Source organism: Salmo trutta, unplaced genomic scaffold, assembly GCF_901001165.1.
Source record: "Salmo trutta unplaced genomic scaffold, fSalTru1.1, whole genome shotgun sequence".
In the NCBI taxonomy this organism is placed as follows: domain Eukaryota; kingdom Metazoa; phylum Chordata; class Actinopteri; order Salmoniformes; family Salmonidae; genus Salmo; species Salmo trutta.
The window spans coordinates 493,687-511,234 of NW_021822674.1; the positions used below are offsets into that span (position 1 = coordinate 493,687).

A 17,548-nucleotide genomic window follows, 5' to 3' on the forward strand; every position below is an offset into this window, starting at 1 on the left:
GAACTTCTTGAGGATCTGGGGACCCATGCCAAATCTTTTCAGTCTCCTGAGGGGGAGACTTTGGTGATGTGGACACCAAGGAACTTGAAACTCTCGACCTGCTCCACTACAGCCCTGTCGATGATAATGGGGGCCTGTTCGGCCAGCCTTTTCCTGTAGTCCACGTTCAGCTCCTTTGTCTTGCTCACATGGTGGGAGAGGTTGTTGTCCGGGCACCACACTACCAGGTCTCTGACCTCCTCCCTATAGGCAGTCTCATTATTGTCGGTGATCAGGCCTACCACTGTTGTGTTGTCAGCAAACTTAATGATGGTGTTGGAGTCATGTTTGGCCATGCAGTCGTGGGTGAACAGGGAGTACCGTAGGGGACTAAGTACACACTCCTGAGGGGCCCCAGTGTTGAGGATCATCGTGGCAAACGTGTTGTTGCCTACCCTTACCACCTGGGGGTGGTCCGTCAGGAAGTCCAGGATCCAGTTGCAGAGGGAGGTGTTTAGTCCCAGGGTCCTTAGCTTAGTGATGAGCTTCGTGGACACTATCGTGTTGAATGCTGAGCTGTTGTCAATGAACAGCATTCTCACATAGGTGTTCCTTTTGTCCAGGTGGGAAAGGGCAGTGTGGAGTGCGATTGAGATTGCATCATCTGTGGATACTATCAGAAGGCGTCTATGTTCAGACTCCTCCTGTCTGGGTCCCACCGTGGTTATCTGGTTTTCTGAGAACACAAGGCTGCCACAGACCTGATGAAACCAGCCACCTGTCAGAAGATGCTTACACTCGTTCACAGAGCTTTTAATTGCTGATAAGACGTTTACTGTTGTAAGGGGAGGTTAGATTTATTAAAATGTTGTTGCCAGGGAAACTCACACAAGGAGGACTGGGAGAGGCTATATGAGTTACAGGATGTCTTAGACATTTTACAGAACTTGGGGAGTACTATCATATATTGTTATATTGTATTCTGTACCAACTTATGCCTGCAATTGTATTACTAAAAGGAGTATTTTAATACTTAAACATAAAGTCTGTGTTTCCATTCCATTACTAATGTATGTTTGATAATTATATAGACCCGATCATTTGTTGAAGAAATTGACCAACAGCAGGAATCAGGAGGATAGAATTATGGTCAGATTTGCCAAATGGAGGGTAGGGGAGAGCTTTGTATGCATCTCTATGTGTGAAGTAAAGGTGGTCTAGAGTTTCTTTCCCCTCTGGTTGCACATGTGACATGTTGGTAGAAATGAGGTAAAACGGATTTAAGTTTGCCTGCATTAAAGTCCCCGGCCACTAGGAGCGCCGCTTCTGGATGAACATTTTTTTGTTTGCTTATGGCCTTACAGAGTTGTTTGAGTGCGGTCTTAGTGCCAGCATCGGTCTGTGGTGGTAAATAGATGGCTACGAATAATATAGATGAGAACTCTCTTGGTAGATAGTGTGGTCTACAGCTTATCATAAGGTACTCTACCTCAGGCGAGCAAAACCTCAAGACTTCTTTAATATTAGACATCGTGCACCAGCTGTTATTGACAAGTAGACACACACCCCCACCCCTCGTCTTACCAGACGTAGCTTCTCTGTTCTGCCGGTGCAGGAAAATCCCACCAGCTCTATATTATCCGTGTTGTCATTCAGCCACGACTCGGTGAAACATAAGATATTACAGTTTTTAATGTCCCGTTGGTAGGATACATTTTTTTTCAATGATTGCCTGACCTCCGCCCCCTTTTTCTCTGTCTTTTCCTCACGCAAATTACGGGGATTTGGGCCTGTTCCCGGGAAAGCAGTATATCCTTCCTGTCTTACTCATAAAATAAAAAAATATTATTCCAGTTTGAGGTGAGCAATCGTTGTTCTGATGTCCAGAAGTTATTTTCGGTCATAAGAGACGGTAGCAGCAACATTATGTTTTGGGCTCCCGAGTGGCGCTGCAGTCTAAAGCACTGCATCTCAGTGCAAGCGGCATTACTACAGTCCTTGGTTCGAATCCAGGCTGTATCACATCCAGCCGTGATTGGGAGTCCCATAGGGCGGCACACAATTGGCCCAGCATCGTACGGGTTTGGCCGGGGTAAATAAGATGCAATAAAATGCCGATCATTTTCTAAAATTTTTGACATGCGTTTTTCTGGATTTTTTGTTGTTATTCTGTCTCTCACTGTTCAAATAAACCTACCATTAAAATTACAGACTGATCATTTCTTTGTCAGTGGGCAAACGTACAAAATCAGCAGGGGATCAAATACTTTTTTCCCTCACCGTAGTCTATTTCAGAAGAACAGAATAGCTTACTCTGAGTTGTCCTTATATTAGGTCCTGATCTGGCTATGCCAAATGGCTGTAGGCTACACTAGTTCATTTAGCAGACAAGATTTGCTTAGAATTCCATGGCATTATTTTATAGTATAAGGAATATAATTGAACAAAGCTGAATAAAATAGAAAGGATATTTTCTCCAAACGATTTGAGGGAGTGCACACATGTGGCTATTCTGTGTTGAGCGGTTAACAAAGAGAATAGATACTTCTATATGCTTCATTTAGAGTTATTAATGTAACTTTAGTTGTTCTACAAATGTTGGGCTATATATGTTTTGATTTTTAATACATTGTAAGGCTGCATGATCCGACTCTAATGATGATTGGAAAAAAGTATCTTGAAAGGCATGAGCTCTGCTTTGTTTTTTTGCGCAGGCTGTACACACTTCATCAGTCACTCATTCAGAATTTCACAAATTAAACTTTTAGGCTATTTCTTCACATTATAAGCGCGGCAATGCGCACATGGAAGTAGGCTATAAGTGTGAATGTTCCATTAGCGGGAAAACACCATTATCAAAAGTGACCGCAAATGCAATTACGCATGTAGTACTTTTATTCTAAAGGTGCATGTTTATGCTGTTCCAGGACTCCTGAGTGGCGCGGAGGTCTAAGGAACTGTGTGGCTCAGTTGGTAGAGCATGGTGTTTGCACTGCAGTTGATAGCTGTCCCACTAGAGATCCTGGTTGGAGTCTGGGCTCTGTCGCAGCCGGCCGCGACTGGGCGACCCATGGTGCTGCGCACAATTGGCCAAGCGTCGTCCAGGTTAGGGGAGGGTTTGGGTGGCAGGGATGTCCTGTAACTACCAATTGGGGGGTAAAAAGTAAAAAAAATAATAATAATAATAATAATATATATATATATATATACATACACTGCTCAAAACAATATAGAGAACACTAAAATAACACATCCTAGATCTGAATTAATGAAATAATGTTATTAAATACTTTTTTCTTTACATAGTTGAACGTGCTGACAACAAAATCACACAAAAATAATCAATGGAAATCCAATTTATCAACCCATGGAGGTCTGGATTTGGAGTCACACTCAAAATTAAAGTGTAAAACCACACTACAGGCTGATCCACCTTTGATGTAATGTCCTTAAAACAAGTCAAAATGAGGCTCAGTAGTGTGTGTGGCCTCCACGTGCCTGTATGACCTCCCTACAACGCCTGGGCATGCTCCTGATGAGGTGGCGGATGGTCCCCTGAGGGATCTCCTCCCAGACCTGGACTAAAGCATCCGCCAACTCCTGGACAGTCTGTGGTGCAACGTGGCGTTGGTGGATGGAGCGAGACATGATGTCCCAGATGTGCTCAATTGGATTCAGGTCTGGGGAATGGGCGGGCCAGTCCATAGCATCAATGCCTTCCTCTTGCAGGAACTGCTGACACACTCCAGCCACATGAGGTCTAGCATTGTCTTGCATTAGGAGGAACCCAGGGCCAACAGCACCAGCATATGGTCTCACAAGGGGTCTGAGGATCTCATCTCAGTACCTAATGGCAGTCAGGCTACCTCTGGCGAGGACATGGAGGGCTGTGCGGCCCCCCAAAGAAATGCCAACCCACACCATGACTGACCCACTGCCAAACCGGTCATGCTGGAGGATGTTGCAGGCAGCAGAACGTTCTCCACGGCTTCTCCAGACTGTCACGTCGGTCACATGTGCTCAGTGTGAACCTGCTTTCATCTGTGAAGAGCACAGGGCGCCAGTGGGGAATTTGCCAATCTTGGTGATCTCTGGCAAATGCCAAACGTCCTGCACGGTGTTGGGCTGTAAGCACAACCCCCACCTGTGGACGTCGGGCCCTCATACCACCCTCATGGAGTCTGTTTCTGACCGTTTGAGCAGACACATGCACATTTGTGGCCTGCTGGAGGTCATTTTGCAGGGCTCTGGCAGTGCTCCTCCTGCTCCTCCTTGCACAAAGGCGGGGGTAGCGGTCCTGCTGCTGGGTTGTTGCCCTCCTACAGCCTCCTCCACGTCTCCTGATGTACTGGCCTGTCTCCTGGTAGCGCCTCCATGCTCTGGACACTACGCTGACAGACACAGCAAACCTTCTTGCCACAGCTCGCATTGATGTGCCATCCTGGATGAGCTGCACTACCTGAGCCACTTGTGTGGGTTGTAGACTCCATCTCATGCTACCACTAGAGTGAAAGCACCGCCAGCATTCAAAAGTGACCAAAACATCAGCCAGGAAGCATAGGAACTGAGAAGTGGTCTGTGGTTACCACCTGCAGAACCACTCCTTTATTGGGGGTGTCTTGCTAATTGCCTATAATTTCCACCTGTTGTCTATTCCATTTGCACAACAGCATGTGAAATTTATTGTCAATCAGTGTTGCTTCCTAAGTGGACAGTTTGATTTCACAGAAGTGTGATTGACTTGGAGTTACATTGTGTTGTTTAAGTGTTCCCTTTATTTTTTTGAGCAGTATATATATATTTTCCAAACTTGAAACTCACACGCTGCTTATGTATGCCAGTTAGGCTCTACACCCCTTGTAAAGTGGATTAATGTGCTTAATTATTATACATTTTTTTACCTTTATTTAACTAGGCAAGTCAGTTAAGAACAAAATATAGGACAAAACACATCACGACAAGAGAGACATCACAGCACTACATAAAGAGAGACCTAAGACGACAACATAGCATGGCAGCAACACATGACAATCAATCAAATGTATCAATCAAATGTATTTATAAAGCCCTTCTTACATCAGCTGATATCTCAAAGTGCTGTACAGAAACTCAGCCTAAAACCCCAAACAGCAAGCAATGCAGGTGTAGAAGCACGGTGGCTAGGAAAAACTCCCTAGAAAGGCCAGAACCTAGGATGAAACCTAGAGAGGAACCAGGCTATGAGGGGTGGCCAGTCCTCTTCTGGCTGTGCCTGGTGGAGATTATAACAGAACATGGCCAAGATGTTTAAATGTTCATAGATGACCAGCAGGGTCAGATTATAATAATCATAGTGGTTATAGAGGGTGCAACAGGTCAGCACCTCAGGAGTAAATGTCTGTTGGTTTTTCATAGTATTCAGAGTATCTCTACACAGTATGGTAGCAACACAACATGACAACAACATGGTAGAAACACAACATGACAACAACATGGTAGCAACACAACATTGCAGCAGCACAACATGGTAGCAGCACAACACAGGGTACAAACATTGTTGGGCACAGACAACAGCACAAAGGGCAAGGAGGTAGAGACAACAATACATCATGCAAAGCAGCCACAACTGTTAGTAAGTGCCCATGATTGAGTCTTTGAATGAAGAGATGGAGATAAAACTGTCCAGTTTGAGTGTTTGTTGCAGCTCGTTCCAGTCGCTAGCTGTAGCGAACTGAAAAGACGAGCGACCCAGGGATGTGTGTGCTTTGGGGACTTTTAACAACAGAACGGGTGTTGTATGTGGAGGATGAGGGCTGCAGTAGATATCTCAGATAGGGGGGAGTGAACGGGTGTTGTATGTGGAGGATGAGGGCTGCAGTAGATATCTCAGATAGGGGGGAGTGAGGCCTAAGAGGGGTTTATAAATAAGCATCAACCAGTGGCTCTTGCGACCGCTATACAGAGATGACCAGTTTACAGAGGAGCATAGAGGGCAGTGATGTGTCCTATAAGGAGCATTGGTGGCAAATCTGATGGCCGAATGGTAAAGAACATCTAGCCGCTCGAGAGCACCCTTACCTGCTGGTCTATAAATTATGTCTCGGTAATCTAGCATGGGTAGGATGGTCATCTGAATCAGGGTTAGTTTGGCAGCTGGGGTGAAAGAGGAGTGATTACAATAGAAGAAACCAAGTCTAGATTTAACTTCAGCCTGCAGCTTTGATATGTGCTGAGAGAAGGACAGTGTACCGTCTAGCCATACTCCCAAGTACTTGTATGAGGTGACTGCCTCAAGCTCTAAACCCTCAGATGTAGGAATAACACCTGTGGGGACAGAGGCATTCTTCCTACCAAACCACATGACCTTTGTTTTGGAGGTGTTCAGAACAAGGTTAAAGGCAGAGAAAGCTTGTTGGACACTAAGAAAGCTTTGTTGTAGAGCATTTAACACAATTAAACATAAGAAGTTATTTCATCACTTTAGTTGTGATACAAACCTTATCAAAACACATAGGCCTATAGGCTAGGCTACATGAGGTGTGATACTAACCTTATTAAAACATATAGGCCTATGGGCTACTAACCTTATTAAAACATATAGGACTATGGGCTAGGCTACATGAGGTGTGATACTAACCTTATTAAAACATATAGGCCTATGGGCTACTAACCTTATTAAAACATATAGGACTATGGACTACTACCCTTATTAAATCATATAGGACTATAGGCTAGGCTACATGAGGTGTGATACTAACCTTATTCAAACATATAGGACTATGGGCTAGGCTACATGAGGTGTGATACTAACCTTATTAAAACATATAGGCCTATGAGCTAGGCTACATGAGGTGTGCGACTATGATTAAAAAAACGTTTCAAAAAAGGCATTATTTCTTATGCTGGGAATCATTCACAAGTGATAATATATAATTCACAAGTGATAGGCTAATGTTGTCACCCACCAGACAATTCTTGATTTAATCTTGTCTTTTCATATACTAAATAATATATACTACAGGTCAAAAGTTTTAGAACATCTACTCATTCATGGGGTTTTCTTTATATTTACTATTTTCTACATTGTAGAATACTGGTGAAGACATCAAAACTATGAAATTACACATATGGAATCATGTATTAACCCAAAAAGTGTTAAACAAATCTAAATATATTTTATATTTGAGATTCTTCAAATAGCCACCCTTTGCCTTGATTTACATTTTACATTTTAGTCATTTAGCAGACGCTCTTATTCAGAGCAACTTACATTAGTGAATGCATAAATTTCATAAATTTCATTTAAAAAAAAATTCTGTGCTGGCCCCCTGTGGGAATCGAACCCACAACCCTGGCGTTGCAAACACCATGCTCTACCAACTGAGCTACAGGGAAGGCTTGATGTTTTACAGTGGGACACGCTTGCCATTCTCTCAACCAGCTTCATGAGGTAGTCACCGAGAATGAATTTCAATTAACAGGTGTCCCTTGTTAAAAGTTAATTTGTGGAATTTTTTTCCTTCTTAATGCGTTAATGAGCCAATCAGTTGTGTTGTGACAATGTATTTTTTTAATTTAGCCTTTATTTAAGGAGGCAAGTCAGTTAACCTGTCTGGGCTAGGGGGCAGTATTTTCACGGCCGGATGAAAAATGTACCCAATTTAAACAGGTTACTACTCTGGCCCAGAAACTAGAATATGCATATTATTAGTAGATTTGAGTTAATAGACACAGTCACAAACATTACTACTGAGTGGATAGACACAGTCACTAACATTATTACTGAGATAATAGACACAGTCACTAACATTATTACTGAGATAATAGACACAGTCACTAACATTACTACTGAGTTAATAGACACAGTCACTAACATTATTACTGAGTGGATAGAAAGACAGTCACTAACATTATTACTGAGATAATAGACACAGTCACTAACATTATTACTGAGATAATAGACACAGTCACTAACATTACTACTGAGTTAATAGACACAGTCACTAACATTATTACTGAGTGGATAGAAAGACAGTCACTAACATTATTACTGAGTGAATAGACACAGTCACTAACATTATTACTGAGTTAATAGACACAGTCACTAACATTATTACTGAGTTAATAGACACAGTCACTAACATTATTACTGAGTTAATAGACACAGTCACTAACATTACTACTGAGTTAATAGACACAGTCACTAACATTATTACTGAGTTAATAGACACAGTCACTAACATTATTACTGAGTGGATAGACACAGTCACTAACATTATTACTGAGTGGATAGAAAGACACAGTCACTAACATTATTACTGAGATAATAGACACAGTCACTAACATTATTACTGAGTAAATAGACACAGTCACTAACAGTATTACTGAGTTAATAGACACAGTCACTAACATTATTACTGAGTGGATAGAAAGACACAGTCACTAACATTATTACTGAGTTAATAGACACAGTCACTAACATTATTACTGAGTAAATAGACACAGTCACTAACAGTATTACTGAGTTAATAGACACAGTCACTAACATTATTACTGAGTGGATAGAAAGACACAGTCACTAACATTATTACTGAGTAAATAGACACAGTCACTAACAGTATTACTGAGTTAATAGACACAGTCACTAACATTATTACTGAGTTAATAGACACAGTCACTAACATTATTACTGAGTTAATAGACACAGTCACTAACATTACTACTGAGTTAATAGACACAGTCACTAACATTATTACTGAGTTAATAGACACAGTCACTAACATTATTACTGAGTTAATAGACACAGTCACTAACATTATTACTGAGTTAATAGACACAGTCACTAACATTACTACTGAGTTAATAGACACAGTCACTAACATTACTACTGAGTTAATAGACACAGTCACTAACATTATTACTGAGTGGATAGAAAGACACAGTCACTAACATTATCACTGAGTGAATAGACACAGTCACTAACATTATTACTGAGTGAATAGACACAGTCACTAACATTATTACTGAGTTAATAGACACAGTCACTAACATTATTACTGAGTTAATAGACACAGTCACTAACATTACTACTGAGTTAATAGACACAGTCACTAACATTATTACTGAGTTAATAGACACAGTCACTAACATTACTACTGAGTTAATAGACACAGTCACTAACATTATTGCTGAGTGGATAGAAAGTAATAATACCCCTAACCCTAACCCTAACCTAACCCTAACCTAACCTAACCCTAACCTAACCTAACCCTAACCCCTAACCTAACCCTAACCTAACCTAACCCTAACCACTGTACACATTCTACTTCAACAATGTTTCAACATTCCCTGATACATCAGAAGGAAACTAACCGTTCAAAGGCAATTCAATCTTTTGTGTTGCCCTTTTACCCTCAATGGCACATATACACAAGCCATGTCTCAATTGTCTCAAGGCTTAAAAATCCTTCTTTAACCTGTCTCCTCCCCTTCATCTACACTGATTGAAGTGGATTTAACAAGTGACATCAATAAGGAATCATAGCTTTCACCTGGATTCACCTGGTCAGTCTGTTTCATGGAAAAAGCAGGTGTTCATAATGTTTAGTATACTCAGTGTATTTTGCAATGATCTCATCTACATCATTGAACAATATTATTATTAGATAAGGTTCCTAGTCATTTCTCTGTTTCAATATTTCTAATTACCTGATTCCCTCTCAATAAAATGTTGAACTATACTTTGTTGTTTTCTACATGTTTCTCCATTTAGCAGTGCTCTCTTCCTACCTCCATTGCCACCTATGGAACATTTTCAGGTATAACAGGCTGAATTCCCCAAAACAATAGCTCAACTTGACATCCACAAATCATACTTCTGTCAACTCTTGTTCATGTGATATATTACAATGAACATTGATGTAAATTAAAGTGGTATGAAAATATGTTGTAAGGTTTGAAACGAGTCTGGATCTGTAATATATATAGAAGCATTTATAGAAGCATGCATCAAAGAACACAAACAGAAGAAACGCATCAGTCCTGGAACATGAATCATGCTATACTCAGGCTGAAACAGCGTTTATGACAATGATAGTGTTTTACTCAATGACTTTCATTAACTTCAAACTGAAAGCTTATCACCTCTCTACTGCTGTCTAACTGACAGCGCATCAGCTATCTATCGCTTCCTAACTCAATGGATAAACAATAGCACTGTTCCCAGGCCAGTTCAAGCGTCAGTTCACAGTGTGTAAAATAAAAATAATTTAGATCCCAGTACTAACTGCTGATCTACCTAAAATAACTAGAATTCTAGAACAACGGCAGAACAATGCCACTTTGCTGAGAATAAACTAATTAATTTTCATTTGTAGAAATAGCAGATGACGTTGACTTTAAATACATTCAGTTGAAATGTTGGAGCATGATGGAGTTGATCTCATGAAAGATAGAGGAGTAAACAGACAGATCAAATCTAGGTCGTTCACACTGAGCATCAGCTGACCTCATTTACTGGTCAATACCACAACATTAGGACAATATTAGATCAGTATTATACTGGTCAATACAACATTAGGACAATATTAGATCAGTATTATACTGGTCAATACAACATTAGGACAATATGGTATTCATTCACTGATATGGATTAATATTCCATTGGTTGTGATTGAGTGCATTTCTGTTTTCAGATTATCACGGGAAAACAACTATTTTGGAGGTAAACACCATACAATATAATGTAGAGGACAGTTCCATACAACATCATGTAGAGGACAGTTCCATACTACATCATGTAGAGGACAGTTCCATACAATATAATGTAGAGGACAGTTCCATACAATATAATGTAGAGGACAGTTCCATACAACATCATGTAGAGGACAGTTCCATACAATATAATGTAGAGGACAGTTCCATACAACATCATGTAGAGGACAGTTCCATACAATATAATGTAGAGGACAGTTCCATGCAACATCATGTAGAGGACAGTTCCATACAATATAATGTAGAGGACAGTTCCATACAATATAATTTAGAGGACAGTTCCATACAATATAATGTAGAGGACAGTTCCATACAATATAATGTAGAGGACAGTTCCATACAACATCATGTAGAGGACAGTTCCATACAATATCATTTAGAGGACAATTCCATACAATGCATCATGAAGAGGACAACACCATACAATATTGTCAAGCCCTGATCTGTTTCACCTGTTTTTGTGATTGTCTCCACCCACCTCCAGGTGTCACCCGTTTGCCCCATTAGTCCCTGGGTATTTATTCCGGTGTTCCCTGTTTGTCTGTTGCCAGTTCGCCTTGTCATGTCAGCCAGCGTGGTTTACCATGCTCCTGCTTAATCTTATCTCTCTTTTGCTATTCCTCCCGGTTTTGACCCTTGCCTGCCTTGACTGTGAACCCGCCTGCATGACCATACTGCCTGCCCTGACCTCGAGCCTGCCTGCCACTCTGTACCTCCTGGACTCTGACCTTGAGCCTGCCTGCCACTCTGTACCTCCTTGACTCTGACCTCGAGCTTGCCTGCCACTCCGTACCTCCTGGACTCTGACCTCAGGCCTGCCTGCCACTCCGTACCTCCTGGACTCTGACCTCAGGCCTGCCTGCCACTCTGTACCTCCTGGACTCTGACCTCGAGCCTGCCTGCCACTCTGTACCTCCTGGACTCTGACCTCAGGCCTGCCTGCCACTCCGTACCTCCTGGACTCTGACCTTGTTATGAAATTTTGCCTGTCCACGACCAATCTCTTGCCTGCCCCTTGAATTATAATAAATATCAGAGACTCCAATCATCTGCCTCCCGTGTCTGCATCTGGATCTCACCATGTGTCCTTATAGTACTACGCCATACAATATAATGTAGAGGACAGTTCCATACAATATAATGTAGAGGACAGTTCCATACAATATAATGTAGAGGACAGTTCCATACAATATAATGTAGAGGACAGTTCCATACAACATCATGTAGAGGACAGTTCCATACACTATATTGTAGAGGACAGTTCCATACAATATAATGTAGAGGACAGTTCCATACAATATAATGTAGAGGACAGTTCCATACAATATAATGTAGAGGACAGTTCCATACAACATAATGTAGAGGACAGTTCCATACAAGATAATGTAGAGGACAGTTCCATACAATATAATGTAGAGGACAGTTCCATACAATATAATGTAGAGGACAGTTCCATACAATATAATGTAGAGGACAGTTCCATACAATATAATGTAGAGGACAGTTCCATACAATATAATGTAGAGGACAGTTCCATACAATATAATGTAGAGGACAGATCCATACAATATAATGTAGAGGACAGTTCCATACAATATAATGTAGAGGACAGTTCCATACAATATAATGTAGAGGACAGTTCCATACAATATAATGTAGAGGACAGTTCCATACAATATTACAGGCTACCTTGGAAATGATCTACGCCTTTGTACAATAACAAAGACGTTAGTCTTTGGGGATGTTAGTTCAAGAATAAGTGGTTGTTATTGATGTTAAACTTTTCTCTTAATTTCTTATGTCTAAAACAAGAATTGCAGGGGTCGAGGAGGGTACTGAAGGCTATTAACTGGTTGGTAAAAACAATCACTACAATAAATATTTGCATTGAAAGAAGTCACACAGTGTGTTAGTCATGTAAAGACTAATGCCCAACCATTCACAAATGTTCCCCAAACACATTCTTTGGGATTGGGATTCCTACTTTACGCATGAAAATGACATTTATTCTACAAAATGCTATTTACTTTGAAATAGTTACAAGACAAAAATGTTCACTTTGTTGAGAAAGATCTATAACATTTCTAACATTTAAGTCACTTACTTCTTTTTGCCACCGTTCATTTTCATAAGATTTCAGTAATGATGGGTTTCAGTTGTAGAATGTCCGAGACAAATCGAGGTCGGCACCGCGATCTGTCGGGACAAAATGACAAGGTCTTTTCTGCTGTTTCTCATCCACTGTTCCCTCCAGACAGAACCCCTTTGACAACATCCTGTTTGATTATCAACATACAATTAACTGGCAAAGTTCACCCAAACTAAAGTACAATAGCATACGGACTGAGTTGGAAGCGAACCCGGGTCTTTCGAGTGAAAGGTACATGGCCAGGCTACGCATTTCGCCTATAGGGTTAACCCACCTGATGTGAATTGTAACATATCTCATATAGCAAGTATCACTACAATACATATTCCGTCATGTTGCACGTGGCAGCCCGAGTCGGGGCAACAGTCCGTATAGGATTACATACCTTCACTTTTGAGGGACTATCTTTAGTCTTCGGCAGCATGCGACAACTAGGTAGATGACTTTGACACTGAAGTCATGCAGATCGCTGCCTCCTTTCTATTCCATATCTAACTATCCCTCTGACAACGTCACGCCTTCAATGGGAGGTCAAAGTGTTGAGGTTTCGCCAGATGCAGAGAAATGTTTATCTTAGGCCCAAAGTTTGCGTCTTCACTGAGATCCAGTCGGAACTGTATTCTGAATATTAACATGTAGCTAATGTCTTGATGGCAATGACGGCAGTTTATGAAGGGCAGTTTCAGTGATGTAAAGTATGCTCATTTGTTTAGAAAGATACATTATAAATCTAAAGAGATGTTATTAGGTGTGCAGGGACATCTTCTGGACTGCCAGACTATTACAAGACCTTCCTCACAATGCACTGTAGCGGTCACCTGGCAGAACCGCACCTTGTGACAATTGTTTGGTTTTGTTTGTTAGTAAAAGTAAAAAAAGAGACTGATCACCACTTTAGATATTTATTAACATAAAGCATAGGCATATTCATTTGCAATGTTTGGGTATTTGTTTTCTCAATACTTGCATATTTCTTTGTTTCTCTTACATACAATATAATGTAGAGGACAGTTCCATACAATATAATGTAGAGGACAGTTCCATACAATATAATGTAGAGGACAGTTCCATACAATATAATGTAGAGGACAGTTCCATACAATATAATGTAGATGACAGTTCCATACAAGATAATGTAGAGGACAGTTCCATACAATATAATGTAGATGACAGTTCTATTCAATATAATATCGATGACAGTTCCATACAATATAATGTAGAGGACAGTTCCATACAAGATAATGTAGAGGACAGTTCCATACATTATATTATAGATGACAGTTCCATACATTATATTATAGATGACAGTTCCATACAATATAACGTGGAGGACAGTTCCATACATTATAATGTAGAGGACAGTTCCATACAACATAATGTAGAGGACAGTTCCATACAATATAATGTAGAGGACAGTTCCATACATTATATTATAGATGACAGTTCCATACAAGATAATGTAGAGGACAGTTCCATACAATATAATGTAGATGACAGTTCTATTCAATATAATATCGATGACAGTTCCATACAATATAATGTAGAGGACAGTTCCATACAAGATAATGTAGAGGACAGTTCCATACAATATAATGTAGAGGACAGTTCCATACAATATAATGTAGAGGACAGTTCCATACAATATAATGTAGAGGACAGTTCCATACAATATAATGTAGAGGACAGTTCCATACAATATTACAGGCTACCTTGGAAATGATCTACGCCTTTGTACAATAACAAAGACGTTAGTCTTTGGGGATGTTAGTTCAAGAATAAATGGTTGTTATTGATGTTAAACTTTTCTCATGTCTAAAACAAGAATTGCAGAGATCGAGGAGGGTACTAAAGGCTATTAACTGGTTGGTAAAAACAATCACTACAATAAATATTTGCATTGAAAGAAGTCACACAGTTTGTTAGTCATGTAAAGACTAATGCCCAACCATTCACAAATGTTCCCCAAACACATTCTTTGGGATTGGGATTCCTACTTTACGCATGAAAATGACATTTATTCTACAAAATGCTAGGACATTAGTCGCCAGGATTAGCATTTGTATCTAGTCTGTTAATAATTGCATAACGGTGCAAGTTAGAAATGTTAATTATAGTCGTACTGAGTCGGTGATGCAATGATTCACTATCTTTCTAGATCCTCCAGAGACGTTCAGGGACTGTTGCATTTATTTTTACAGAAAACCATGGAACCACCACTGCAATATAGGCCTTCACTCAGGAAAAAAGGTGCTATCTAGAACCTAAAAGGATTCTTCTGCTTTTCGTATAGGAGAACCCTTTGAAGAACCCTTTTTGTTTCCAGGTAGAACCCCCTTGGTGCCTAGGTAGAACCCTTTTGGGTTCCATTCCACAGATGGTTCTATATGGAATCCAAAAGGGTTGTTACTCGAACCTAAAAGGGTTCTTTAAAGGGTTCTCCTATGTGGGGACTGCCAAATAACCTTTTGGAACCGCTTTTTCTAAAAGTGTACTCAACATGTTCAGTTTACACCACTTCGTTCTCTACTCCAACATCTGCCTGGTATTCACAATAACACGCAATATAGCACCACCACCTTTGAACGTTTTCGTCAAACTCTGCTCAGACTTAAATAGCAGTGACCCAAGAACCTCCTCCAGGGGTGACCATAGCATCCTCTAACAGTCCACAAGTGACATCAGTATATATTTTTAAGCCATACGGTGGCATGTTTTGCCAGAGCTAAATTCCAAATTCTGGCACATTTTTTGTAGTAGGCCTACTGCATCTCAAACGGAATGCCTCCTTACAAAGGTATAGGCTAGTCCACGCTTCTGCAGGAGTTTAGCCCGACAGTCTATATGTGATAGGTTATATGCCTACAGTCGGTTTCTATATTTCAGGTCATTGTCTAACATAAGACAATGTCTTCTAGTTATTATTCCTTTTTCCACCTAAACTTCAAAGGGGCGCAAACGGTTAGTGCTATTTGGAGCACTTGCAATGTCCCTACACTAACCTTTAATGTTTTATATTTTTTTGTTTAACCTTTATTTAACAAGGCAATGACGGCCTACCAAAAGGCAAAAGGCCTCCTGCGGTAAAACCTAACCCTTACTCTAACCATTTTACATTTAAACTTCATTGGGGGGTAGGGTTGTCCCAAGGATCCTGAGTAGCAAATATAATGTATTTTTTTAAATAATCGATGCAACTAATCTTTCAAATTATTTTTTAAAAGAGAAAATTACTTGATAGACCTGATAGAGAAATCATGTAGAGTAACAAATACAGATGCATCTTATGAATTGTCATGTAGTCTATAATAGTCCTAATAGTCCTAATGAAAATAATATTTTGATCCTGGTGGACGATGCGTTTAATTTTTTATTTGTAAGTTATTTTAGGTTATTTCCACGTAGTAAAGTAATGTTAATTTGCTGTCATAAAGAGTACAACAACACAGGATCCAGGAGGCCCTGAGAGCTGTAGATCCTAACGGTACTGTGCTGGGTGGACTGGAGATACACACCATTCCTAGACGACCATATTCAGTTCCCGCTCCTCTGTCATTGTGGCAACCCATGATTTACTTTATTTTCCCTGTCAATGTTTACATATGCTAATGTTTTAGCATGTGTCACAACCCCCATTCAATGTTTACATATGCTAATGTTTTAGCATGTGTCACAACCCCCATTCAAGTCATGAGACATATTAGCATTTTTCATGCATCATGTTCAAATCATCTGTAATTTACTTGTTTAAACTTCACATTTAATTGTAGTTACTTTGGGATGATTTCAAGGTGATGCGCCAGTAATGCTAATTGTGGTCCCATGGGATTTGTTGAATGATAGCATGTGGAAAATATGCCAGGGGAAGTCAACCAAAGCATGAATTTCAGTAATACCTTTTCCATATACTGCTCAGGGTAATGAAACCAATGTGTAATTTTGTAATTTGGGTGAATTTTCCCTTGAGATTGTTATTTGGTTTATAAGATTAAAAATATGGTGTGAGGAACAATGGAGGGGGGGGGGGGGCAATGGTAGAGGTGGACATCACCATCGGGTGTAATCACTTTTTTTAATGTATTTTTCAAAGGTGGTGAATTGTGATTCACAGAGTGATTGATGGCTTCAGTCGGAAGATTATGTTTCTTCAAGGCAGCAACAACAACAGGTTATTGCCCTTAATGTTTTTGTTTGTGTGTTGGTGGAGGGGCTGTGATATAGGCATACCCTCCCCCACTATTTTAGCTGTTCCATCCAATGTTGGAGTATTTTTGCCCCTGTATCTGGTGTCCAGTGTATGTTATCTTTCTCTGTGTGGAAATCTAAATGGTGGATTTCTAATAGGGGGTTGTAGTGTGTGGCAATGTGTGAATTAATATATTTCAACATGGTTTGTTGTTTCTCTGACAGGGGGGAGAGTAGTTAATGATGGGGAAGTAAATGGTTGCATTGGGATACATCGCTGTTGCTTTACTGTGAAGTGATTGTAGTTGTCCTATGGGTGTTTGTTTCTGTGTTTGATCTTTGTTGTTCAGGCCCAGAGACAGCACAACCACCTTGGTGTTAGGATTTAGTAATGTGGTGGAACTGTGCTCCAGGATAACTGTCAATTTGGATGTGTTTGTACGGATGGTAGGGTATTCTATTCAAGTTTGAATCTCCAATGATGGC

The 17,548-nt window shown here is 40.2% G+C and overlaps 1 protein-coding gene across 3 annotated transcripts in view; it reads right to left on the reverse strand.

Annotated features, from left to right (window-relative positions):
- LOC115183167 (electrogenic sodium bicarbonate cotransporter 1) overlaps positions 1 to 13,619 on the reverse strand; it is a 227,889-nt gene extending 214,270 nt beyond the window's left edge. The window contains exons 1-2 of one of the 3 annotated variants that reach the window (XM_029744503.1): positions 13,266 to 13,619; positions 12,836 to 12,927 (exon numbers count right to left, since the gene is read on the reverse strand). In XM_029744503.1, coding sequence (XP_029600363.1) covers positions 12,836 to 12,861 — 26 coding nt within the window. In that variant the 5' untranslated portion in view covers positions 12,862 to 12,927; positions 13,266 to 13,619. Of the gene's footprint in view, positions 1 to 12,835; positions 13,052 to 13,265 lie in introns of those variants that run through there. The other 2 variants (XM_029744505.1, XM_029744504.1) reach the window with 2 other exon arrangements.
- Positions 13,620 to 17,548: the final 3,929 nt, after the last annotated feature.